This window comes from Spermophilus citellus (genome assembly GCF_964194105.1).
Source record: "Spermophilus citellus genome assembly, chromosome: 5".
NCBI lineage: Eukaryota > Metazoa > Chordata > Mammalia > Rodentia > Sciuridae > Spermophilus > Spermophilus citellus.
Genome location: NC_138186.1, coordinates 152,346,972 through 152,373,480, shown reverse-complemented (window position 1 = coordinate 152,373,480; position 26,509 = coordinate 152,346,972). Strand labels below are relative to the sequence as shown.

Below are 26,509 nucleotides of genomic sequence, written 5' to 3'. Positions count from 1 at the left end.
CGTCCTCTTAAAAATGTCTGGTTAGGGTATGGACTTGGTGTTCTAAAGTTGTGATAGAGTCTCCTCGACAGCTTTCTCAGTTTTCTCTCGGAATATTAGATAAACACTTCGCTGTCGCTTTCTTGCTTATTTTAAGCCTCCTTTCTAAGAAAATAGGAGCTTAGTCACTGGCTTAACAAAATTAAGTCCCTCGGGGTGACAGTTTGAAAGAATATAGGCAGCAAACCTGATTTCTCAGCAGGCTGTAGGGTGGCCCTCCTCAGAGCAGGACAGCAGGACAGGGCAGTAAGGGCATTCCACCACCCAGCATAAACTGGGGCAAAACAGTGTCAGACAGACAGATGGAGGTGGAAATGTCCACTAGACTCCTGAGTGGACCCCACCATGTGGAAGAACTCTTTCTTCTGTTTGGGAGTGACAGAAAAATAGGAGTTTGGCAGATGGACAAGGGATAGTGGGCATTCTAGAAGGAGAAATACAAGAGAGTGTGGCACTTGGAGGAAACAACAGGGAGACTGATTTGTCGCCTTGATATCCTTTGGGCCATTACTGGGGAAAGGTCTGCAGACATAGCAGGCTGACAGGCCCTGTGAGTCCAGCCTGAGTTCATCCTAGGCAAGTGCTGTCTTCCCAGTGACATGTCAGCTCAGGTGTCAGGATTTTAATGATAATATCTTAGTACTTTATTGAGGATATATGACCTTTAATAAAGACTTTTAAAGATGTTGACAGATAAACCCCTGTGATTTGAAGGCAGCTGGCCCTCCAGTCATAAGGTAGACTGCCTTACAGGACAGGATCTATATTTGAAATGAAATTTGTACCAGTTGTTTACTGCTTGAATTCCAGAAAAACAATATAGAACTTTTTTTTTTCTTCTTCCCACTTTTATCTGAAAGAATTCAAGCCCCAAATCCGTGGCCCACGGATTAGGAGATACTAATGACACTGTGAAGAGCCCAGTAGAATATTGATAGCACCAAGGATTTTCTCTTATTTCTCAATTGAGTCAATGCCCTTTAACCTGTTTGAATCTAGGACCGCTTAGAAAAATTTTAAAATGCTGTCATTCTTCTCTCCATAAGAATCTCAGTATGCATGTTTTCAATTCTGTATAGACCACCAGAGAGTTCCCAGGGGCCCTGCTGAGCTGCCATGGGCCCCACTTAAGACCCTGGTCTCATTCAAGGCTGGTAATCCAGCTATAGCCATCCTGGAAAGGACTGGTGAGGGCCCCAGTGTGATCTTCAAAGCAGTAAGTGCCATGGGCACCTGTTTTGCTGATTAGACATGCAAACCAAGCTCTTCTGACATTGTACTGGCTCAGGAAAAGCACCCAGCAAATTTCAGAATAGAATAAAAAATAAGCAGTCACAACTACCTAGAGATTCTGGGTCTCCTTCTGTTTGCTGATGATTCTGAATAGTTTTGGTTTTAATTTTTTGGTAGACTTGCTTCTCATGTGCTGATTTTGAGAAGGGTACCCTGATTGAAAGCTTCCTAGGACCAGTTAAGCAAAGGATTCCTACCTCTCTTATTCCATGACTGGCTGCTTCATTGTTTGTGAATATAAGAAAAAAAAAAACAACCTTGTCAGAGACCCTTTTAAAATCAGCCTTAATGTATATATTTGAAAACAGTCCCATGTCTTGGGAGTGTGAGGGAGACAGACATTTGGAGGAGAACCTTCTTATCTAGTAGACATAGTAATGAATGGAATGGAAACAAGGATTTAAAAGCACCCATCTTGGAAGGCCAAAAATGGAAATTCAGTTTCCTCTCAGAAATGGGCCTTGCATTGTGTCACTGGGGACAATGGAAATAGAAGCCAGAAGTCATGGTTTATTTTGAGAATGCTGTGAAACAGTTGTCCCCGTTAGACGATTGTGTTGTGCAGCAGTGGGGAAGTCCTGGAACTGCACTTGTGTTGACCCCCCCTTCACCACCGTTTACCTCCAGCCCCCAGGGAACACAGTCTTTCCTGGCTGTTGCCATATATATATATGTTCTTATTCCAGTCTGATCCTCTCTCATCCCCAAAATAATCAGCATGAGCAGAACGAAGCAGATGGTACAAACCTTCTTTGGCATACTGGCAGATCTGTATCACTCACTGAGTATTTTTAGAATCAAGGGGACTGAAAATTGTGTCCTGAGATGTTTTGGGGGAAGACTTACTATCTTTCCATGGTGACAGGTGTTGAAATAGTACCGTATTTAAGATTCAAGTGCAGTATGTATGTCAAGTGACAGAACAGACCCACTCTCATCAGGACCTTCACTCTGTCACTTCTCTGTTAGGTTGCTGGTGATCTGCCATTCAATACAAAGTAACCCTAAGTCTGTTTCAAGGACGGGGCCAGAAAGAGTATTGGGTTTCATCCAAAGATTGGAATCTTTAGTATACAGCCAACACCAATTGAGAACATGGCGATGAGAGATGTAGTATATAGCCACATGGTTTTTGGGTTTTTTTGTTTTTTGGTTTTTTTTAGATAGCTGAGCTTTGATCCTGAGCCACAAAGAATTTATAGTCTGTGGGGAAAGACAATTTTTATAGAAGTTTGTGAATGTATCATGAAAACAGTGCAAATATTTGTATTCTCAGGTTCATATTTATGAAATACACAATTATGGTAACTGGAATGTTATAACTATTTATGAAGTTGAGTTCATTCCTAAAGACTCCCTGAAGAAGTTAGAGAATGTTCACTATCATGGACTCCATTCAGGTCAGCATTTGAGGACCAGCCTTGTACTCTGTGGTGTTGTGTATATTAAACACAACCCTAAAACTAACAAGATAAAGTCTTAGGAGAAAGACATTTATGAAACAAGTATGAAAAGTTTAGGTTAAAGTTGGAGGACTTGAGGCTGGAGGAAATGAGCCTCAAGCTTAGACAAAGCATGGCCATGTTGCTCTCCAATTATACCTGCCATCTTCAAAGACCAAATTATTTAAACAGACGGACACAGCTAGTGGCTGCTGTGTGGGACACTAGTCTTGTTTCACAGCAGCATATTTTGAATGTTCAGTAGCCATGATAATATAACATTCCTGTCATCACCAAAGTTCTGTTGGCTACACTGGTCATCTCATAAAGCAAAACTTGGGGAGAATTAATTTACTGAGATAAATAGGAAAAAAAAAGTGTATATGACTGGAATTGTAAGCAGGTGAGACAAATACAAAATCTTCCCTACCAAACCAGTTCCTCTGAAGTGATGAGGGCTGTTTTGAGTTTAGCTGTAAAGGGAAGGAAGGAAAGTTATATTTCAAACTTCATAATCAGTGTATGTTTTAGTCTTTTAAAAACAGACTTGAGAAGAAGAAAAGAGCACTCCCAAGTGAAGGGAGTGTTTTAAAGCTGGTCAAGTATTATGGCCAGGCCTAGGCTGGCTGTGAAGTAGGATGGGATCCTAAGACCTGGCAGCACAGGCTCCATGAGTGAGATGGAATTCCTAGAAGGAATTTGTAGCCAGGGTTATTGAGGATGCCTCAAGGTGAGGCCTCAGGAAGGAGATGGAAAACTGGAAGGGAATGAGGGGTTGGACAGGACTTTGGGTGATCTGCCTTGGACACATTTTCACAAATGATGGTCCAATGATAGAGAAAGAAGGGTCTGGAGTTTGGTGATTCTGGCTGAGTGAGAGGGGTGTTAATGACCTGGGTTTTAGATAGGTTGAACTAAAGGTAGGCTACCCCCAGCTACCTGAGGAATAAGGAAATGTCCCCATAAACAAAAGGGTAAGAGGCAGACAGGACAGTTTTCCAGAGGACAGTGCCTATAAATGTGGCCTGAATGTCCTTGCGAGCTATCAGTTCTGTTTGCACGGGGCTGTTCCATCTCCCCTCGCCACGTCAGCTTTAACCCACGGTTTGTTTCCTCAGTCCTTGTGCATAGTTATCTCACAAGCAAATTAACTTAGATGTATACAAATGACTTCTTCTCATCCTCTGGAAGTTTGGACAGGTGTCATAAACAACTTGCGTTATACTAAAACAGCTGAAGAGAAAAAGCCAGTGGTTTGAATAAGGGGTGATTTTTGTGTGTGGACCAGTAGAGCACTCCGATGAGGGCAGGGAGGTTTTTTCTTTTTCTTTGGCTGGTCTGCTGAGCCTCACTGACCAGAATTTTCCAAGTAGATGATGCTGAGTCTATGTCACAGAGTGTGAGCTGGCCAGTAATGCCTTGCCACTCGGGAGGAGCAGATGAGTGGGTCTCTATGCAGAAGGGCCTCTCAAAGCGCAGGGCAGGTGGAGAATCGTGCCCACTAGAGCCGTGTGAAGGAACGTGCTGGCCGTGGGTAGTCGGCTCTGAAGTGTTAGGGAGGGAAAGTGTGGTTTTCAAGTGGCTGATGTGAGAAATCCATTCCTCTTATCTCCACAGGCTGTCAGATGATGCAGACCCCCTTCCTGTGCCTGGATCTCTTCTGTGCCTCAGACTTTCTCGCTTGGGCTCAAGGCTGCATGTGAAGTGGGACTTGGGAAAGGAGAGGACAGAACTAGTGGCTGCTGCTGCTGCCTCTGCCCTGCACCTTCCTTCCCTGTGTGCCTCAGTGGCACACCGTTTGATTGGCCTATCTGAAAAGGAAGGTGTGAGAAGCAAAGCCCATGGCCGCATTCCCCTGCCAAATATGTGGCAAAACGTTCCTCACTCTGGAGAAGTTCACTGTTCACAGTTATTCCCACACCAGGGAGCGCCCATTCAAGTGTTTGCAGACCGACTGTGGCAAAGCCTTCGTTTCCAGATATAAATTGATGAGGTGAGAGGCTTTAGAAAGGTATGTGCTTTTACCCGGGCCTTTAAGTGGCTCTGGAGCCTTCAGTCCACTCACAGTAACAGGATACAGGATCTGAATCTATATTTTAGCCTTTTAGGGAGTCTTCAAACCTGTCTCTCCAATGATTACTGTGCTTTTCTGCATCCCTTTTGCTTTGCCATGTTGGTTAATTCTTTCAGCAGACATTTCTTGTACCCACAGGGTAGCAGGCCTAAGAGCAGAAAGGTGAGAAGGGGGTGGGGTAGGCATGCAGAACTATTAAATGCAGTGGTGCTTTGACAGCTGTGCAGGTGGAGGCTGCTCAGGAGGGACAGTCCTCCTCTGAGATCTACAGCATGGGGAGAAAAAAAAAAAGCTCTAACCCTTGGCCTTCAGGTGCCATGCACCGAGGGTAACCCTGGAGGAGGAGAGGGTGAGACCAAGCACATCAGTGAGAAGGAAACAGGTGCCCCAGGTCTCACCCACTATCTGGAAGGGCTCCTTTTTATTGATTAGAGCATTAGAAAGATGACTTTGACAGTAATGTGGAGAAGAGGCTGATTGGAAACCTGTCACGAGAGTCTGTATACAAAATGGGAGGGCTTGCCAGGTCCCAAGAGCGACAGGAAGAAGAAAGGCCCATGAGTGCAAACTTTTGGAGTGATTTGTCACCTTGGGTGGAAAAAGCACTCAAACATGTAAAGTTCAACTGGTCCTACAGATGCCAAGCATGTACACTGAATCAGATGTGCAGAGGCCTCTGTGATATACCAAAGGGTAAAAACCACTGTTGTAGCAGATTCATCTTCTTTAAAAATACATTTAATCTGGATGATTTTGAGTGTTTGTTAGGTGCTTACTTCTATGAGGGAAATAAAAGATATATCTTCTGCCTCCAGGGGATTTTTTTTTAATAGAAACAGGTTTTCTTCCATCATAGACAAGACAAAATGTACAGTCAGACACTAGTCTGAGGGACAATGACTGTAGTTGGCATGGTGTCTGCAGTGCCCAAGAGCCACGTGCACAGAACTCTATGAATGTGGCGCTTCTTTTGATGCATGGTTAAGAGAGATGTGCCACTCACCTCTAATCTTCTTGAAATGATCTTTAAAGCTTCACCTTTGTACTTAGATGACTGCTTACATCTAAGTGCAGAGTTTAGAGAATTGGCACAGACTACATTATCATTTCAATCTCAGAGTGCCCTGGGGGAAGGTAGATATGAATTATGCTGGTGGCCCTTGATACCGCTGTTACAGATGATATAACCTAAGTGTGTAAAAGCTTAGGTATTTTATACCTCAGAGGTATAATTTAATCTGGATGTGCACAGGCCACCCCCTAGTGCTAAGAAATAGCAGAATGGCGGGTGCACTGATTCTGTCGCAGTGGCTCCCTGGTTTGCATGGAGCTTGTTAGTGTGCACAGCAAACATCTCCATTCCAAACACTGAAGGCAGCCTGGGCTGCAGCCTGGCCCACAAGGTACCCTAACTTTGAGTAAAGACTGAGATAAATGCCTGGGAAACAAAGTGGAACTTACAGATTATTGGAATGAGTAGAATTAGTTGGGATTACTGTGGTCAACCACACTCAAATAAATATTAAGCAATATTTAGGAGGCAGTAGTTCAAGGGAAATGTTCAGTTAAGGGCATAAAGTTGGCAGAAAGAAGCTGTATACTTTATGCAAAAACCACTGCCCCCAGCCTCAACATTTCCTGCCTCTAGCCTACAAGCGCTCTCATAAAAAACCCAAGTGGTGAGATGGCATGATTCTTTCTTTAGGTCTGTCTTTAAAAAGAGATGATAGGGCAGCATTCCATCCTATTTCCCAACAGTTGCAACAGAAGTTTCATTTTATAAGATTGAAGGGAAAAAACACAAACAAACAAACTGACTTGTTAAACCAGAAAGGAGAACATAGGTCCCAATAGCAAACAATGGAATCAGTTTGGTGGAGGTTGGCAAAGAGCAAGAAAAGATGGCAGGGCAGTCTCAATCACCCATGAAGACTTATAAGAGCATTGGCATGATCCAGTTGACACCCAAGATGGTAGCATTTGGTGCTGACTATAGGATACCCTAAAACTGGTCGTTTCAGAGGTTTTGGGGTAAGGAGAGAAGTTGAAGGTGGGTACCAAGTTGTGGAAGTCATTTGCATTGGTTAATGTTCTAGATTGGGACTGTTGCATGAGGAAGTAAAGGGAAGAACTGGACACCAGGCAAAGGATGGTCATCAATCTCTAAGGGATGGGAACTGATGAAAGGTGGTAATATTGCTTAAGTACTAATGCCAACCTGTGCTCCATTCCTACAAGAGTATGCAAGAAATGCCAGGTCCAGCCTTATCAACTTGGTATTGATCTGCTCATGAGTGATAGGTGAAATCAAACCAAATTAAAATGTTCCACAAAGAAATGGGAGAAGGGCAACACTGGAAGACCTAGCCAGACCTCTGGGGTCCTGTTCATAAGCCAGCTCCCCCTTCATTATCAATTCCTGTGATATATCTTGTAGAACAGCATGGCTGTTTGCTCCCTGACATGCTCTAAAAGCCTTTCTTCAGCCTATGAATTTATACATCTAGAACATGGAGACACTGGCATATTTCAGATCTCTCAAATGCCTACTGTATTGGTTCTTGTCTCTGAGTGTTGTTCCCATCTTACAGTATCTGCCACATTAGGCATGCTAAGCTGTGTGTCCTGGAGGAAAGAGAGGGAACCAGCTTTTCTTGCTGCACATAGCAGGCTATTTTTTTTTTTTTAAGTGAGAGAGGAAGGTTTTGCTTTGATTCAGACCAGCCTTATCATTTTTGAACTGGCTTCCAGTTTGCCTCGTAGTGGGACCACTATCACTGTCTGCCAAAGCACTGCTGTTGTAGAACACTTTCCTGTTCCAACTCTAGGACTGGGCAAGACAGGGTTGGTTGTTGGGTAGAAGATATAATTAAGTACACTTTTAACTTATTCTGTCTTCAAGAGATCTTTTCTTGGTAGAATGAGTTGTTAGAAGTTCTTCTGTATCCAGAGTCACTAGTTCAAAGGATTCAATTTGCATTTAAATTGTTAGTAAAACAAATTAAGCCTCTAAAGAGAAGTGCACTCACTTTTACTGCACTCACCAGTGCACTAAAGAAGATAACTGTCATAAAGGACACAAAGTAACCTGTGTGCTACCTGCGACCTACAAGTTGTAATTGAGGATTGTATTTTATAAGAAATACAAACACATAGACCTTAGATTTTTAGTTATTAAAATGAATCTTTTTAAAATTCAAGGATGGCAGAGATCTTAAAAACTGGCTTCAGCTTAACATTTTCTCTGAGGCTAACGATAGACATTTCAAAAGGTTCCCTTTTTTTTCTCTCAGTTGATACAGACCATGCAGGAATTGTATTAGGAACAATGATCTAAAACTGGGAAAGTGAGTCACTTTCGAAAATTTCAATTTACAAAAAATGTCAAGTGTCCCTTGAACCCCCTCCTGAAAAAATATTTTTCATGATCACATATTTTTAAATACTTGCATACAGATTTCTAAACAAATACATTAAGAAAATATGTTCATAAAAAATATTCCTGATAGATGTGAAAGTTGCATTATATCTTTAGTAGTTCGTGATTTTTTTTTACAATAAAATTTTATGTATTTGGAAAATACAGGAAAAATTAATTCAAATATGCCAAAACCTAGATTAAATCTATTACCATTTTGATACAATATTGTTTCTAGACCTTTCTTGTCATAAAGTAATTCTTGTGTAATGTTCCCTTCTGCTCCTAGGCATATGGCCACTCACTCGCCGCAGAAATCTCACCAGTGCACTCATTGTGAGAAGACGTTCAACCGGAAAGACCACCTGAAGAACCACCTCCAGACCCACGACCCCAACAAGATGGCCTATGTGTGCGAAGAGTGTGGGAAGAAGTACCACACCATGCTGGGCTACAAGAGGCACATGGCCCTTCATTCAGCCAGCAGCGGGGACCTCACCTGTGGGGTCTGCGCTCTGGAGCTGGGGAGCACCGAGGCGCTGCTTGACCACCTCAAAGCCCATGCAGAAGAAAAGCCCCCGCCTGTACCCAAGGAGAAGAAGCACCAGTGCGACCATTGTGAGAGATGCTTCTACACCCGGAAGGATGTGCGACGCCACCTGGTGGTCCACACAGGATGCAAAGACTTCCTGTGCCAGTTCTGCGCCCAGAGATTTGGGCGCAAGGATCACCTCACCCGTCATACCAAGAAGACACACTCGCAGGAGCTCATGAGAGAGAGTATGCAGGCCGGGGGAGACCTTCTGAGCAACTTCCACACTATGGAGCCTTCATTCCAAGTGAAGGCTGCTCCCATGTCTCCTTTCCCGATAGGAGTTCCTGCCCAGGATGGGCTTGTAGGTAGCTTGCCACCTGAGGTTCACAGCCTCACCCTTGGGCCTCCAGAACAGGCCATCCAGCCTATGCCACCACCACTGCCAGAGCCCATTGTCTCTCTGCACCCCATGGTAGCACCAAGCTCTCCTCCTGAAGTCTTTCAGATTCCTAAGTTCACCACCAGTGCTACCTCATACCCTATACTTCCTAGCCTGCCTTTCAAAGCAGATGCTAAAGGGTTTTACAACATCACTTTCTTTGAGGACTTGCCTATGCAAGAACCTCAGCCACCTCACAGGTTCAACCTAGGTTTTGAGCTGGCTAATGGAGAGCTCCTTCCCGGGGAGCTGGTGGCAGATGCTGTGAATCTAACAATCCCTGCTGCTCTCGACATATCCTCCCTGTTGAGTTTCTGGCAGTTTGTCCCTCCTGCTCCCCCAAATGTCTTTGGAGATAGCACTATCACTCTGGGGCCTATGGAACCTCTGCCCCATACATTTGCCTATCTGGAGCAGCAGCAGCCACCACCGCTGCCGCCGCCACCACCACCACCACCACCTCCACCGCCCCCACCGCCCCCACCACCACCACAGCCACAGCCACCACAGCAGCAGATACATCTGCTTCAGGGGCAGCCGCAGATACAGCTGTTTCAGGGGCAGCCTCAGATACAGCTGTTTCAGGGGCAGCCGCAGATACAGCTGTTTCAGGGGCAGCCGCAGATACACCTGCCACTGGTGCAGCCGCAGATACACCTGCCACAGGGGCAGCCGCAGATACAGCTGCCACAGGCGCAGCCGCAGATACAGCTGCCACAGGGGCAGCCGCAGATAGAGCTGCCACAGGCGCAGCCGCAGATACAGCTGCCACAGGCGCAGCCTCAGATACAGCTGCCACAGGCGCAGCCGCAGATACAGCTGCCTCAGGCGCAGCCGCAGATACAGCTGCCGCAGCTGCAGGAACAGCAGCTGCAGGAAGTGCAGCTCCAGCAGGGGCAGCTGCAGGAGGTGCAGCTGCATGAGATACAGCTGCAGGAGGCGCAGATGCAGGAGATGCAGATGCAGGAGGGGGAGATGCAGGAGGGGGAGATGCAGGAGGAAGAGCTGCAGGAGGAGCAGCTGGAGGAGGGGCAGCCACCAGAAGCCCCAGTGGCTGTGGGCACCGTGAATCTGGGCCAGCTCCCCCTGCCCCCGATTCCTCCTGTCTTTACAAATGGCACCACCACTGCCATCCTGCCTCATTTCCATCATGCCTTCAGATAAATAGTCTTTAAAAGCAAATTTTTCTGATTGTGGAAGATGTTTTAAGAAACGTTTTAAACATCAGTTATGATACAAGGAAAGATGTAGAAAACAGGAATGGGAGTATGGCGTATTCAGTGATGACTTGTCTTAAGAGAATTCTCGAATTGCATGTATTGTGCCAATCTGTCCCGAGTATTCATGCTTTGTACCAAATTTAACGAGTGCGTGTTCTTTAATCAAACTGCAAATATTGTCATAACCAACATCGAAAATGACAGCTGCTATATATAAGTGTTTGTCATATTGAGTTTAATTGTAAGCCATGATCATCATGTTAACTAAATAACTTTTTATGTGGCACTGCCTAGTATGGAAAGGCTTGGACTTCTCCAAGTTGGGAGAACAACTTTTTTTTCTTTTTCTTTTTCTTTTTTAATAAGAATATAACCTTTATATGTATGCTATATTACAACTAAGCTGTGTATCTCTCTGTTCAGGGATTTTTCTACCTTTAGGGTTGAACGTAGTTTAGTTACTATTACCATAGCCAACCTGTAGTTTTAGAGAAAGAAAATCCTTGTAGAACAATAGGTTCCTCCATTTTTAAGCATTTTAAATGTAGTTTGAATATTTTCCATATGATGCTGCAATGTGAGTTATCACTTCATTTATCTTAAAGACAAAACTGGTTGTCAGTTACATCTGCCTGAAAAAAAAATCACTGTGTAACCAGGTTAAGTGGTAAAATAATCCAGGCATCAGACAAAGACATTGTGCTGACTATAATATCGATTATATTTTTAACAGGAATTTAAAAATATTACTGGAATTTATATATTAAACGAGTTTTCTTTGCCTAGCTTAAACTACTATTCAAGCTGCTTAAGTTCCTAAGTATTGTTTTTAATCACCAATAGATAAGTGCATTTGTAATTCATCAGTTTAAGCCATTATTAGCATTTACTCAAAGAGGATTACATTTTACAATGTAATTGTACCTGTAATCTCTGTCTTTGAAATCTCTTTCTCTTGAGGATTACATTTTACAATGTAACTGTACCTGTAATCTCTGTCTCTGAAATCTCTTTCTCTTGAATATGGTATCTTATGAGTTTTTGACATGTAAACTGTAACCTTTTAAAAACCTTTGTATTTTGTTTAGAGGTTTTCTTTTCCATAAACATGTATCTTACATATAATAAACTTTACATATCTTGCAATACGGCTTGATTAATTTTCACATAGCTACACCTGCATCAACATTAAACACTCTGATCAAAATAGACAATGTTCCAACTCCCTAGTGCCCCCTCCTGGTCATTACTTCCCCCATAGAATATAAACTATCGTTCTTGGTCTGCATCTGTTAGAAACTTGACCTTTTGAATAAAATCAGTTATTTCTGATGTATAGGTCAGAATACTACCTACTAGAGTTTAATCCACTCTGGCTACTATTATCCATTTTATAACAGCATTTACCATTAATTTCTAATACAAATTAGAAATTTACTTATTCCTTACAAGGATTTCTTTAGAAAGCATTATGCCCCTTAAATCTGACAGACTAGTTTGGGAGGGCAGAGAAAGGGGAGTGTTGTATTTGCACATCCCAGGATTACAATAAGTGAGAGAAACTCTGGCCATGACAAAGGGCAAAAGCTAGGCTGAAGCATGTAGAATTAATATAGAGGAACTTAAACTATGGGATCCAGGATGGGCTTTCTTGTTTTTCCAGCACCAGGGACAGAACCAATAGCTTCACATGAGCTAGGAAAGCATTCTACCACTGAGCTTCACCACTAAGCCCCAAACTAAGGTCCTTAAACTATAGTGGATCCAGAGGGAAGGAAACAAGGCAAAATGAGATATAGGGTCCTCACTGGAAGGAATCCAGTGCCCATGCTCTAGACGTCCAAGTCAGTTCCCACATTCCATCCTTCCTCTTGGCAGGAAGCATCCCTCCAGAACAAAGAGTTGTGGGAGTTTTATCTCACCTCATTTTAAGACCTTTCAAAATCTGTTTATAGAAACGTCCACAAATACTTTTACATGGCTTAATGTAGTCTTTGGTCAGCTCTGGAATGCACACCTGATGTTCCTCAACATAAATTAATGGTATTTGGTCCCCAAAATTCAGGTCATGAGAGCTTCCGATGTTTTTGCTATACTATTATGGGGGCAACTTGGGAATCTCTTGCTGAAATTTAGGAAAGAAACTTCACTGAATCTTCCCTATTAAAGTTCCCAATGAAGAAAAACAAAGTTGTTGAGCTAAAAAGTATGAGACTAAATATAAATGGCTCTTCAAAAAAAGAAAAAGAAAAAAAAAACCTGATGCTTAAGACAGCAAAGAGGAGGAAGAACTGGCTCACCTTCTCCCAGCAGCTGTGTAAAGCCACAGCAAAGAAGGGAACTGGCTCTGATTTGGCCCTGGTAAATGGGATGGGGCCTTTGGTGTTCTTCCACAGGGTGGAAAGTTTTCTGTGAACCTTCCTCCTGTGAGTTTCCCCCTAAATATGGTCCGTGTGAGATCTTATGAACAATTCTACATTATATAGGAAGGAACATTTAAAGTAGAAATCATTACTAATGGTAATATTAGGTGTAAATATTCAGATTTTATGTAGAAAAGATGCTGGTTAAAATGCAGTATTCCTAGTAAATAAATAACACTAGTACTCCAAAGACTATGTCACAAAAAGTTTCAACTTCCAAAGCAACACTATTAAATGCCTAAGAAATATTTGATAAAAAAAAAACTTTAAGTGAATCTTAAACAGTATCATACAGGTTGATGTGTTTAATGATTTTGTTTTGAAAATTGTGAAGGGAGTAAATAAAGAGGAAAGTTGAAGCTAGTATTACTTATCCTAAGAGATCCCTCTAGAAGATGGGCATTGACTGTCCTTCCCGTTAGGTGGCATTCCTGGGTACATGACCATCCAGGCTGCTGAGTTTCGGGGAGCCAGTCTGAAGGCAGAAAGAAGTGTCATTAGTTTTAGAACATCACTCTTTGCACAATGAGAATGTTAAGCAACAGGCATCTGTAGATCTATAAATGCTTTACACACAATCCGCAATCTCAGGAACTACCTTTTACTGTGGAATGTTTGGAAAAAGAACAAGGCAGTAGCTTTCCAGGTCAAAAGTGAGGACCATTCCCCCTTCCCTCTAACTCAAGACTGAAACACAGAGTGTTCATACTGACCAATAGTTTCAAGAGCATGCATAGAGCTGACCCAGATTGGAACTTGCCCATCATGGATCCATTCTCTTAAACATTGACCAACTATATTCTGCACATTATGTTATCAGCCACACCTGGATTAGGGTGGGTTTTTTCCTTACCTGGTCTCTAGGAGTTAATCTTTCTTAGAAGATTTACTAAATCCTTGTCTGAGTTTTGCTCCAGAAGTAGGGTCCATAGCTAATCCTATGCAAACATAAACAGATTTGTTATTATGTCAAAGCAGAACATTCCCAAGGGTGGGGGGAATGATTATGAAATCTCCATCTTGAATTCCAAAGCCTTTTTTTTCTTTTTTGGTATCAATACCCACTTTCCAACCTTGGACGAATAATAAGGAAAATGGGGCCTGTCTCAGGTTCTTCTCTCCACTGTCCCCTAGCCCTTTGTTTTCCTATGAACTTTGGACTGCGACCTTAGGGGACTTGCCATTTATACAATATGACCTCGGCATCCCTCCCCACCCCTTCCTGAGCTTTCAAAATGTACCCAGAATATTTCATGTCTTCACAGTTCTTCGCCAGCTCTCAGTTAGGGTTTGCTAAGCCTTATGGAAGCACAGGATGCCTTCCCTCACAGGGGCTATTCATATCTTTGAACTTGTGACAGAAGTACTGTTCTATGCCTCTGTGCCCTTCAGAATGGCTAGGTATCGACATGTAGAAATTTCTGGATCTGAGCACAGCATACTGTAGTCTGGGTTTGACCACATGGTATGAGACAGGATTTTCAGAGCAATCATTCCTTATAAAAAGAAACAGATCCTGGTATCTTAGAGGCATCCTTTCTAATTATTCAGTGCTTTATAAAGAAGTAGCAGTAAGGAAATTATGAATCAAACAATCAGAGAATATAGAAGAAGCTTTCAGTGTTAGTTTTACCCAAGGACATACAAAACTTTTGCCAAAGAATCAGAAACTGATGCTATGATCCTCACTACATTTGCTACAGAATCAGCTATGTAAGAAGGGGTATACAAGAAGGGGTATACAGGGTATACAAGAAAGGGTATACAGGGTATACAAGAAGGGGTATACAGTGCAGGTGAGATGCTTAACTTAATAAACCTAATAACCTAATAAAAACCCACTGACTCCAGAGGCAGGGGCAGGGGGAAGCAGAGTCCACAGCAACAAAGCTGAACAATTCAATTTTACTAACTATGAAGCAACATAGGTGTAGATTCCAGAATTACATTTTCTCAGCAACTTTGGTCTCTGTATAAAGGTGCTAGGGAAGGAATGTGGTGATGGCACCTCTTCACCCACCAGTTGCTCTGACACAAAAGCCTTGAGAAAACAGCCACCAGTAACTGCTTCCTGACTGAAAGTCATAAACTCTTTTCCCATCTGAACATTAGAATCTTTGTGGGAATGCAAGAGGAGCCACTTTTTTTTTTCTGAAACTATTTCCTAATGTTATCTATAGCCTTGACATTTGTATTCTTGGACCCAATTTTCCCAAAGCAGATGGAGCTTGGGGAAAAGCCCTGCTGCTTCCTATTAAGTTGCTTGTCCAGATTGCTTAATCCTCATCTGGAAAACAGGGATATGAACATATACTGACCTGCTCATATTAGTATGAGGATTAAATGGCTTTGTCCATGGAGTGCTTGGAAGAGTGTGTAATTTAAGTGGGACCACTGTCCATGAACTGGGGACTTATTTAATATAGCAAAAATGCAGAAGCAATCTACCTGCTCAGTATTGGGAAAATACCCAAGGGAGTTGCTATGTATTCCTGATATGATACTGTTTTTAAAGAGATTCTTTTACTATAGGGAAATAGTCAAAATGCATTAAGTGCCCCCAAACAAAAATGTTCCTAGAAGGAAAACAAGAGAGGAAGAATATGAATAAAAATAAGTTAGGAAAAAAAGGTCAAAGTGAACACTGCTTAGGGTGGCAGCATCACGAATGATTTTTAATTTTCTTTATAACTTTCCCTCCATTTCCTAATATCTTTTACAGTAAGCTACAATTTCTTACATAATTCTTAAAATGCTATTTCTCAAAATTTGGCAGGCTCACTTAAAGTGGCCAGAAACAAAAAGTTTCTAGGTCATCATAATTGCCTGACTCACACAGATGTGCCTGACGCAGAGTGACAGAGGATGGGACAGCAGCATTGACAACAAATGATGCTTTGTTTAGCGTCTCTGCCCTCCCTGCTCACATGCAGGTCTTCCATTTCAACTTTAGTTTCTCTTTACACCACAACTCTTTCCTGTGCTTTGGCCAAACAAACTGTATGTTCCTAGAGTGTGGCCTCACATTCACATTCTCCATCTTTGTTCATTCTTCAATTTTTCTTGTCAAAATCTAGCTTATCCTGAAATCCATCCATGTCCACAGAGCCTCCCCTCTCTGAGACTGCTACCTCAGTCATGAAGCCTCCTGGGCAACACTGAGCTCAACATCGAGCAATGTCCCTTAGGATGTTTCCATCTCATCATTAAATATTAGGTGCCATTACTGACAGTTCCCCTAGATTTTTAAGGCTCCATAGGCAGAGGAAACAATCCCTCCTGGTAACGGTTGGAGGGAGGACTCCTCTTGAGCACTTGGGTTAATGATTTACCAATTTCACATGCTACCATGTGCTCACATGTTAGACTTGCCTTCTCATGAGACCCTGGGATAAAGAAGGCCTGTGACTTACACACATGTAGCTTCCCGACTGAGAATTTAGAGCTATTATCCATGGGAGGTGCTACATGCTTACTTTGCTAAAGAGAATTGAAAAACAAAATCCAGAGTTTGGGAGGTTGCTATGGCTGAGATATGGTGGGGATGTGACCCCCCCCTTCCCAAGTGTTCTGGTGTTGGAAGCTGGATCCCCAGTGTGGCAATGTTAAGAAACGGTGGGACCTTTACGAGGTGGAGTCTAAAGGGGAGGTCATTAGGGGTATCATCCTAGGAAGGGGTTAAGTAGTTCTCACGGAACCTCAGTTCCTGTGAGAGTGAGCTGTTAACAAAGGAGCAAGTCTGGCCCTACCCTCTATTTCACTTCCTTCCTCCTCATGCCATATCTCCCTCTCGCATATGTATCTGCCACTGTGATGACATCCACTGGGGTCCTCACCAGTATCAATGTCATCCATGTTGTTTGGACTTTCAGCCTCAGAACTGTGAGACAATAACTCTCTTTATAATGTATCCAGCTTGAAGTATTTTATTATAATAATGGAAAAATAGACTAATATGGACATTAACTACCAACTGGCTGAAAGACAACAATTTAATTTATGTGACACCAAAAATGGCCATGTGATTAAAAAGGACAGTAACACAAAGTAAACTACTGATTGTCCATTTAGAAATAGCAAAGCCCAATAACAATTTTAAAAAGATTTTGTCTTTGTTTTGTGCTGCTATAACAAAATAGGAAGACTGGGAAATTTATAAAGAAAAGATGTTTATTTCTTAAAGTTCTGGAAGCTGGAAAGCCCAAGCTGAAGGGGCCCCCAGGTATCTATCTGAAGAAGATCTTCTTCATTATGTCATCCCATGGCAGACAGCAAAAGGGAAAAGAGCATGCACCCAAAAGAGGGGAAAAGAGACAGAGCTTCATGACCAAAATGCCTCTCAAATATTCTGCCTCTAAACACCAAAGCACTGGAGACTTTGGAGGTTGCATTCAATCCATAGCATTTTGCCCCAACACCCTAAATCAATATCCTCCTTCCATGCAAAACATAGCCATTCTGTTCCAATAGCCCCCAAATCTTAACTCATTTCAGCTTCTAACTTAAAAGTTCAAAGTTCAGAATCTCATTGAGATGTGGGTGAGTCTCAAAGCATGATTCATCTGGAAAGCAAATTTCCTTCCAGCTGTGAGATTATAAAATTAAACAAATTATCTACTTCTGAAATACTTAGGATGGACATCCCACTACAAAAGGGAGAAATAAGAAGAAAGGGATAACTGCTTCCCAATAGTCCAAAACCCAAGAGGGAAAACAATATGAAATCTTGAGACCTAGAATAATCTCTTTGGGCCTCATGTCCCACATGATGGACAAACTGGAAAAAGAGTAAGGTCTGGGCCCCTGAGGTCTCAGGCACTACCTCCTTCCCTGGTGGAGTTTTGCTGGGCTCGTTCACCCAGAAACTCTCATGGGCTGGAATCCCATGCCCCCAGCTTTCCCAGGCTGGACTTACTTGCTGGTGGCCCTACAGCTCTGTGGTCTCAGAGAACCATTCAAACCACAGGAGATCCTCATGTTACAAATAGACCCTCCTATTCACACAGACCAGAAAAAGGAACACGTGTGACTGACTCATGCCTAGACCGGGTCACATTAGTGAATTACTTGAGGGTCTTCTCTTTGTATTGAGCCATGGATATTTAGGTTTTTTCCTTGGGAACTATCCAAGGCTCCCCCCCACCCAAAACTTGAGATTGCCCAAGGCACATGACTTCTATCTCTGCTCTATTAGCTCTATAACCCCTTTCGTAACTCAGACTTGGGCATAACCCATTGGGAATTGGACAGCCCACCTCCTATCTATTTGGCAAAGAACATTCCATAGAAACTATTTGGCAAAGAACATTCCATAGAAAACCATAGAAAACCCGCAAGCGCGGGCTCCGTTTTGCGTTTTTTTTTTTAGTGTATAAGCTCGATCCCTAAGATCAGCTAGCCCAGTCCAGCCCCCACTTTTTTTTTTAGTTGTTGATGGACATTTATTTATTCATTTTTATTTGTACGTGGTGCTGAGAATTGAACCCAGTGCCTCCCTCACATGCTAGGCAAGCGCTCCACCCAAGACACAACCCCAGCCCCTCTTCCCCCCACTTTTAAAATTACTTTCTGTGTCCTGTTTTTTTTTTTTTTTTAACCACTCAACATTTCTTAGCTTTTATTCCTCAGCCAGCCCATTCCCACCACTTGTGGGGGACGTGGGCAGGAGTGAAAGGCAATCAGTGCTTTTCTCTAAGTCTATACACTCTAGAGAACCAGCTCCCATTGATGTGCATCTGTTTCCCCCAGCATAACTCCAAACAACATGTAATTCCAGGGATTTTATTTCCAGGTAAGGCCCCAGGAAAGAAGAAATTACTGAAACATCTTAAGACTGAAAAGGGCGGGGGGAAGAGCTATCTCCTAAAGCTAAATTAACATGTCAACTATATTCAAATGTCAATAATTTAATGAGAAATAAGATTCCAACTTTCTCCCATATATTTTATTCCAGAAGGACTTGTTGTGTTAATAGAAGGCTTTATTTGGATTATGAGGATCTGCCATGGTTTAAATGTGTCTCCTGAGACCCCAGAACTGTAGGGCCACCAGCATACATTTCCAGCCTGGGAAAGCTGCAGCCATGAGACTGCATATGAGCCAGGACAATTCTAAACAATAGGGACAGAGTAGTGTATTAAAAACAAGACATAACAGACAAATCCCTGCTCTCTTAAAAATTACATTCGTTTTTTTTTTTTGGCAGGAGGGGAAAGAAAATGAAATATATATATATATTGAATATTAGAAACACTAGATGGTATGGACACAAAAACTACAATGGGAACTGGGGAGGCCTCTGTTACTTTTAAATACACAGGTTGGGGAAATCCCACTGGGAAAATGAAACTTCAGCACAGAATTGAAGCTGGTGAGCAGTATAGATTGGTGGCACAGCAGAGGAAGCAGCCAGGTATACTGTGGTAGAAGTATACATGCCTGTTTTGTTCAAGGATTAACAGAGGCCATGGCAGTTGGAGCAGGGTTGAGAAGAAAGAGTAGAAAGCAAGGTTAGACGGTATTACAGAAGCTAGTATATGCCATTTGAAGAAACTGGCCTTTAACTGAGCAAGAACACAGTGGTTATAAACTTCCAGTAACTAATCAAGAGCAAACATTCCATTTGCTTAGATCTGCTAATCTATTTTCTGATGTATCAGAATGATGTCATAATTTTCTGCTTCACATCACATGCTGACACAAGACTTGTGAGTCCTAATTTAGGGCCTTTTTCCTTATGCATTGCTACTACTTTAAAGAAATTAATTTTCCAAGGGCAGAATTTCTTCCCTGATTTTCAACAGTACACTAACATTCTGTCTTTTCTTATTATCAACTCTCTCCAAGCTCAACAGATAAGAGATCAACGGTTTTAGACATGTGGGGCTAGGGTCAGATTCAACTTTGCTCACTGTCAAAGCGATCCAATCCTATTAAGCTTTGACTTCAAAATTAAAGGAGTGCTTTTCCCCCTTTTAAGCATTACCATATATTATCTGAAAATAAGAAATCATAACAAAAATTGTCTTTTCGGAAAGATACTAATCATTATACTTTAGAAAAAAAAAAGCATGTTAGTAAAAGTTTTACCAAACAAATCACATACAGATTGAATCATTTTTTTCTTAGTGAAAACCCAAATCCAGTTCATTGTTTCATTTTCACAGATAGGAGAAAACTAATAATCTGTCAGAATTCTGGGAAAATGGCAGAGTAATAATCACCAGGAAATTTCCCTCCCCATCTAAATAACAACCACACTGGCAGAATCTGAGTGAGGTATCTATTTTGGGACTCTGAAGTCTATGAAGGCTTGCAACTTAGAGGAGAAGTCTTGGACAGTAAAGTGCAGTTATAATTTCATCAATTTCAACTTTTAACACAGTAGCAATTACACATCCTCCCCACCCCTTGCCATGTGGTAGACAGCTGTGCACATGTCCTTGAATCAATCTGCACTTGGCTTATGGGAGGCAGGGTGGGCGATAAGAATACTATTCTCCAAATATTAGAGATTTAGGTGCTGATCTTCTGTTCTGACAGCTGAATGTTGTTTCTGATCAAAGAGGTACACAAAAAGGCAGGTGGCCACTTTTGTTGCATATCCCACCCCACCCTGGCTGCAATCCTTTGGTCCTCTAGCTGAAGGGACACACTTACAGGGGACTTACGGAACCATGTTCACCCTCCTTAATTTTTGTCTTTTTTCCCTTCTGTGGAATTCGATATTTGAAACTAGCACATTCCAAACAACTGCGTATACAGGAAAATTGGAAAGTGACTGCATATGCCCAGGGAATAGCCCAAGCTCAGAAAAGGCCTGAGAAGACCTACGTTTACATTTCAGAATGATTGTTTGCACAGTCAAAACAATTAAAAGAAAAATAACAAAAATCATCAAACCCTGGGGAAGGGGGAACATCTAATTTCCAGGGTTATCACATTATTAGATTTAAATGTCCAGTTTTCAACAAGAAGATCACAAGATGCAAGAAAAATAAGAAAGTAGGGCCATTCATGGGAGGAAAAAAATCTATAGAAACTGTCCCTAAAAAAGACCTGATGAAATCTGGCCATAGTGGATCCACGTACACCTGTAATTCCAGCAACTCAGGAGGCTGAGCTGGAGGACTACAAGTTTGAGACCAGCTTCCACAACTTAGTGAGACCCTGTCTTAAAATAAAAAATGGCTGGGGATATAGCTCAGTGGTAGAGCCCCCCTGAGTTCAATTCTTAGCATTATTAAAGACAAAAAAAATCTGATGACAGATCTTCTAGGGAGATCTAGCAACAAAGACTTAAACAACTGTCTTAAAGATGATCAAAGAACTAAGGAAGATGTGGAGAAAGTCAAGAAAACAATGTATGGAAAAAATGGAAATAACAATAAAGAGAGAATTCCTAAAAAGATACCAAAAATAAATTCTGGAAGTAAAAAATATAATTAAAACAAAAGAAGTTACTAGGGGGACTCAAGAACACGGTTGAACAGGCAGAAGACAAAGTCAATGAACCTGAAGATAAGACAATGGAAATTATGAAGTCTGAGGATGAGAAAGTAAAAAGATTGAAGAAATCAGAACATTGCTTAAGGGATCTTGGGTTACCATCAAGCCAAACAACATATGTGCTATGGGAACACCAGAAAAAGAGAAAAGGGCAAGGAAAATGTTTCTTAAAAACAATGGCTGAAACCTTCCCAAATTTAATGAAAGTCACCATTATAAATGTTCAAGAAATACAGTGAACTCCAAAAGCAAGATAAACTCAACAAGAATCATACCAAGACATATTCAAAACTTCAAAAAACAAAGAATCTTGAAAGCAGCATGAGAAACGCAACTCATCACATATAAGGGATCCTCCATAACACCATCAGCAATTTTTTTCATCAGATACTTTGGAGGCCAGAAGAGAGTGGGCCCATATAGACAACGTGCAAGAAAAGCGGGTAGGGTGGGCATGGAAACCTCTGTCAACTAAGAATCCCATATCTGGATTAAAAAATGATGGAGAAATTAAGACATTTTCGTATAAACAAGAGCTAAGGGAGTTGTTAACATAAGATCTGCCTTGAAATAAATGTTCCAGGGAGTCCTGCAGGGTGAACTGAAAGGACTCTACACAGTAACTCAAACCTATAGGAAGAGATAAATATAAATGGATTAAACCCTCCAATCAAAAGACAGAGTTTGGCACAATGGACAAAGCATGATTTAACTATAAGCTGTTTATAAGAGACTCACTCTAGATGAAAAGACACAAGTAAATTGAAAATGGAAGCATTATGATTTGGATGTAAGGTGTCCCTCTTACGTGTGAGACAATGCAAGAAGGTTTGGAGGAGAAATGATTAGGTTACAGCATTAAACTAATCAGTGAATTAATCCCTGGTGGGTTAACTAGTGGTAACTGGAGTCAGGCGGGCTGTGACTGGAGAAACGGGTTCATTGGGGGTATGACAATAGGGTATATATTTTGTATATGGATAGTGGAGTCTCTCTCTGTTTCCTGATCTCATGTGAATTGCTTCCCTCTGCCCCAATCTTTCACCATGATATCAGTCTCACCTCGAGCCCTGAGGAATGGAGCCAAACTTCTATGAACCAAGACCGCTAAAACCATGAGCCTCTAAATAAACTTTTCCTCCTAAAATTGTTCTAGTCAGATCTGTTAGTCATAGCAGCAAAAAAGCTGACTAAAACAGAGAGGATGGTAGAAGATATAATGTTGCAAAACAGCAATCAAAAAGAGTAAGAGTGACACACTAATATTGTATAAAACAGGATGTTATATATTAATAAAATGCTGAATATAGCAAGAAGATATTACAATTATGTACCTAATTATAGACCATCAAAATATATGAAGCAAAACTCAACAGAATTGAAGGAGAAATAAAATTTCGACAATTATAGAGACCTCAATTCTCTCAACAAAATCCCTGTCAGCAACTGGACAGGGATAAGAAACGGAGAATTTAAACAACACAATAAGCATACCAGATCTAACAGATATATACGAAACACTCTATTCAACAACAGCAGCATACACATTCTTCTCAAGTGCACACAAGACATTTTCCAGAATAGACCACATTAGGTCATAGGTTAAGTCTCCATAAATTAAAAGTGATATGTACCATACAGAGTGTTTTCTTTAACCCCAACAGGATGAAGTTTGAAATCGATAACAGAAGTAAACTGAAATTAAACAAAACACTGTTAAAGAGCCAATGGATCAAATAAGAACTCACAAGAGAAATTATTAAATACTTAGAGATGGATGAAACTGAAAACACAACATATTAAAACTTGTGGGATACAGTGAGAGCAGTGCTAAGGGGAAATGTATAGCTGTAAATGCATACATTAAAAAAATAAGAAAGGGGCTGGGGATGTGGCTCAAGCGGTAGCCCGCTCGCCTGGCATGCGTGCGGCCCGGGTTTGATCCTCAGCACCACATACGAACAAAGATGTTGTGTCCTCTGAAAACTAAAAAAATAAATATTAAAATTCATTCTCTCTCTCTCTCTCTCTCTCTCTCTCTCTCTCTCCCCCCTCCCTCTCTCCCTCTCTCTCAAAAAAGAAAAAAAAAAGAAGAAAAAGCCTACAACCTAACTTTGCAACTTAAGGAATGAGAAAAAAAAAAAAAAAAACAACTAACCTAAAGCTAGAGGAAGGAAGCAGATAATAAACATTAAGGGAGAGATAAAATTGAGAACACAAAAATAAGGAAAATAAAATCAGTAAAAATCAAAAGTTGCTTCTTTGGAAAGACCAAGAAATCAACAAGCCATTAACTACATGGATTAAGAAAAAAAGGGAAGGTTCCAATTACTAAAGTAAGAAATGAAACTGGGGATATTACTACCCTATTCTACAGAATAAAAAGAATTTCATGAGAATACTATGAACAATTATATTGCAACAAGTTTGACCTTGATGAAATGGACAAATTCCTAAAAATGCAAAATCTACTATGATTAAATTATGAAGAAATAAAAAAAAATATGAACAGACATAACTAGCAAGGAGATATATCAGGAATCAAAAAACTGTTGATAAACAAAAGCTGGACCTGATGGTGTTAGTGGTGAACTCTACTGAACATTTAAAACACAATTAACACTGTTTCTTCTCAAAGTGTTCCCCCCCCCAAAAAAAATAATAATCCTAATTCACTCCATCAGTCTAGAATTGCAAACTAAATTCAGCACCATATAAAAGAATTACACAACAGGACCAAGTATGATTTATTCTTATAATACAAAGATAGATGTATGAAATCAATGTAGTATACCTTAATAAAATGGAGAAGAAAAACTACATTTTCGTATCAACTAATGCAGAAAAAGCATTTACAAAACTCAGCATCCTTTCATGATAAAAAAAAACACTCGACAAACCAAGAATAGAAGGAAATAACCCTAACACTCTAAAAATCTACAAATGAAAAACACACAGAATATTTTCTTTCAATATAGAAAAAGAATTTTTTAGCCAGAACAATTAGTCAAGTAAAATAAACAAACACCCAAATTGGAAAGGAAGTAGTAAAATTGTCTCTTCATAGATGCAGTGGTATGTAGAAAACCCTAAGATTTTATCAGAAAAAAAGTTGTAACTAATAAATCCATCAATGTAGCAGTATACAAAGTTAACACACATTAGTTCCTTTTCTAGATACTAACAATGGACAATTTGAAAAGGACATTATGAAAACTTCAAGTAGCATCAAAAGAATAAACTACCAATTCCAATGATATGAAAACTTGTACAATAAAAACTATACAAGCTGGCTAAAAGAAATTAAAGACACAAGTAAACTGATACATATCCCATGATTATGGATTGGAAGATTTATTATTGCCAACATGCTAACGCTACCTCTCAAGCAATCTTCAGATTTAATGCAATTCCTGTCAAAATTCTAATAATCTTTTTTCACAAACAGGAAAGTCTGTCTTAAAACTCATATAGGGTTTCAAGAGACCCTGATATACCCAAAACAACCTTGGTTATATCTTGTAGAGCTCACATTTTCTGAAGTAAATACTACCGTAATCAAGATAATGTGGTACTGGCAAAAAAGACACCGATAAACCAATAAAATAAAGAATCTAGAAATAACTTGCATATATGGTTCAAATGATTGTGACAAGAGTGCCAAGACCATTTGATAGACAGGGGACAGTCTTTTAAACAAATGGAAAATTGGATATCCACATGCAAAAGAATGGAGTAGAACCTTTAGCTAGAACAATATATAAAAATCAACTCAAAATGGGTCAAAAGTCTAAAAATGAACACACAACTATGAAACTTAGGAGAAAATATAGGGGTAAATCTCCAAGATCTTGGATTAGACAATGATTTCTTGAACATGGCACCAAAAGTGCAGGCAACCAAAGAAAAAATAGACAATTTTAAAAAATTTGAATCTAAAGACAGTATCAACAGAGTAAAAAGGCAATTCACAGAATGGAAGAAAATATTTGTAACTCAAGCATCTGATAAAGGTAAAATCCAGGGTATTAGAAAATTCCTAAAACTGAGCAACAAAAAATAAGCAACTAATGAAAAAATGGGCAAGAGCCTGGAATGGACATTTCTCAAATGAATATCTACAAATCACCAACAAGCCCTTGAAAATATTCTTAGCAATACAGATCATTAAAGAAATGCAAAAATAAAACTACAATGAGATACCACTTCATATCCATTAGGGCAGCTACTATTAAAAACAACAACTACAAAAAAACAGAAAATAACAAGTGCTGGTGAGGATATCGAGAAAATGGAATCCTTGTGCAGTGTTGGTTGAAAACTGAAATGATATAGCTGCTGGAAAACATTATTGTAGTTCTCTAAAAAAAACAAAAACATCCAGGCATGATGGTGCACCCTCCATAATCCCAGGAATTGGGAGACTAAGGCAGAAGGATCACAAGTTCAAGGCTAGCCTCAGCAACTTAGGCCCCAAGCAATTTAGCAAGATCCTGTCTCTAAACAAACAAAAAACTAAAAAAAGCCTGTGAATATCTCTATGGTAAAGCACCCCCAAGTTCAATCCCCAGCAGTATAAAAAAAAATGTATACCTCAACTCAATATTTAATCCATGTGGACTTTTAAAGTCCATAAGGAATTTAAAACTAATAACAAAACTTTCCATGCTGCTACTTTTTTTACTGTGTGACAGTAAATTCTTATTCTAGTTCTGAGAATACCTTCAAAATATGACTTCTGATCAGAGGTGCCACTATGGCCATGAAATTATCCATCCTGCCTTGGAAATACATGTTGACCATGGAGAAGGCTGCCACATTTATTAATGCAGCTTAAATGGAGAGGGGATAGCATGGTATGTACCTCATCCAGCCTGCTGGTTACCAGCTGTGCGCCTCAGAAAACTAACTTACCCTCTTCAAACCTCCTTTTCCCATTCTACAAAACGCTGAGTGAATTAAGTGAAAACACATTGGGAGGACGAAGGGAAATGGGCTGGCACAAACTCAGTACTGTCATGGTGGCCAGGCTGTGCAGCTACTTTGATGAAATGACTTATTTTTAGAAAGAAAATCCTCTATTTTTAACACAGCACCTGACATGCCATCTATTCTCAA

General features: G+C 40.7%; 2 protein-coding genes across 7 annotated transcripts in view; one reads left to right on the top strand and one right to left on the bottom strand.

Annotated features, from left to right (window-relative positions):
- Positions 1-11,606, top strand: part of PLAGL1 (PLAG1 like zinc finger 1) — a 51,063-nt gene extending 39,457 nt beyond the window's left edge. For 3 of the 6 annotated variants that reach the window (XM_081295239.1, XM_081295238.1, XM_081295237.1), the window contains 2 exons: positions 4,392-4,767; positions 8,556-11,606. In XM_081295239.1, coding sequence (XP_081151365.1) covers positions 4,616-4,767; positions 8,556-10,404 — 2,001 coding nt within the window. In that variant the 5' untranslated portion in view covers positions 4,392-4,615 and the 3' untranslated portion in view covers positions 10,405-11,606. The remainder of the gene's footprint in view (positions 1-4,391; positions 4,768-8,555) is intronic. The other 3 variants (XM_081295240.1, XM_081295241.1, XM_081295242.1) reach the window with 1 other exon arrangement.
- A 1,685-nt stretch (positions 11,607-13,291) lies between these two features.
- Positions 13,292-26,509, bottom strand: part of ZC2HC1B (zinc finger C2HC-type containing 1B) — a 44,023-nt gene continuing 30,805 nt past the window's right edge. The window contains exons 7-8 of the mRNA XM_081295389.1: positions 13,737-13,821; positions 13,292-13,358 (exon numbers count right to left, since the gene is read on the bottom strand). Of these exons, the coding sequence (XP_081151515.1) occupies positions 13,751-13,821 (71 nt within the window). The 3' untranslated portion in view covers positions 13,292-13,358; positions 13,737-13,750. The remainder of the gene's footprint in view (positions 13,359-13,736; positions 13,822-26,509) is intronic.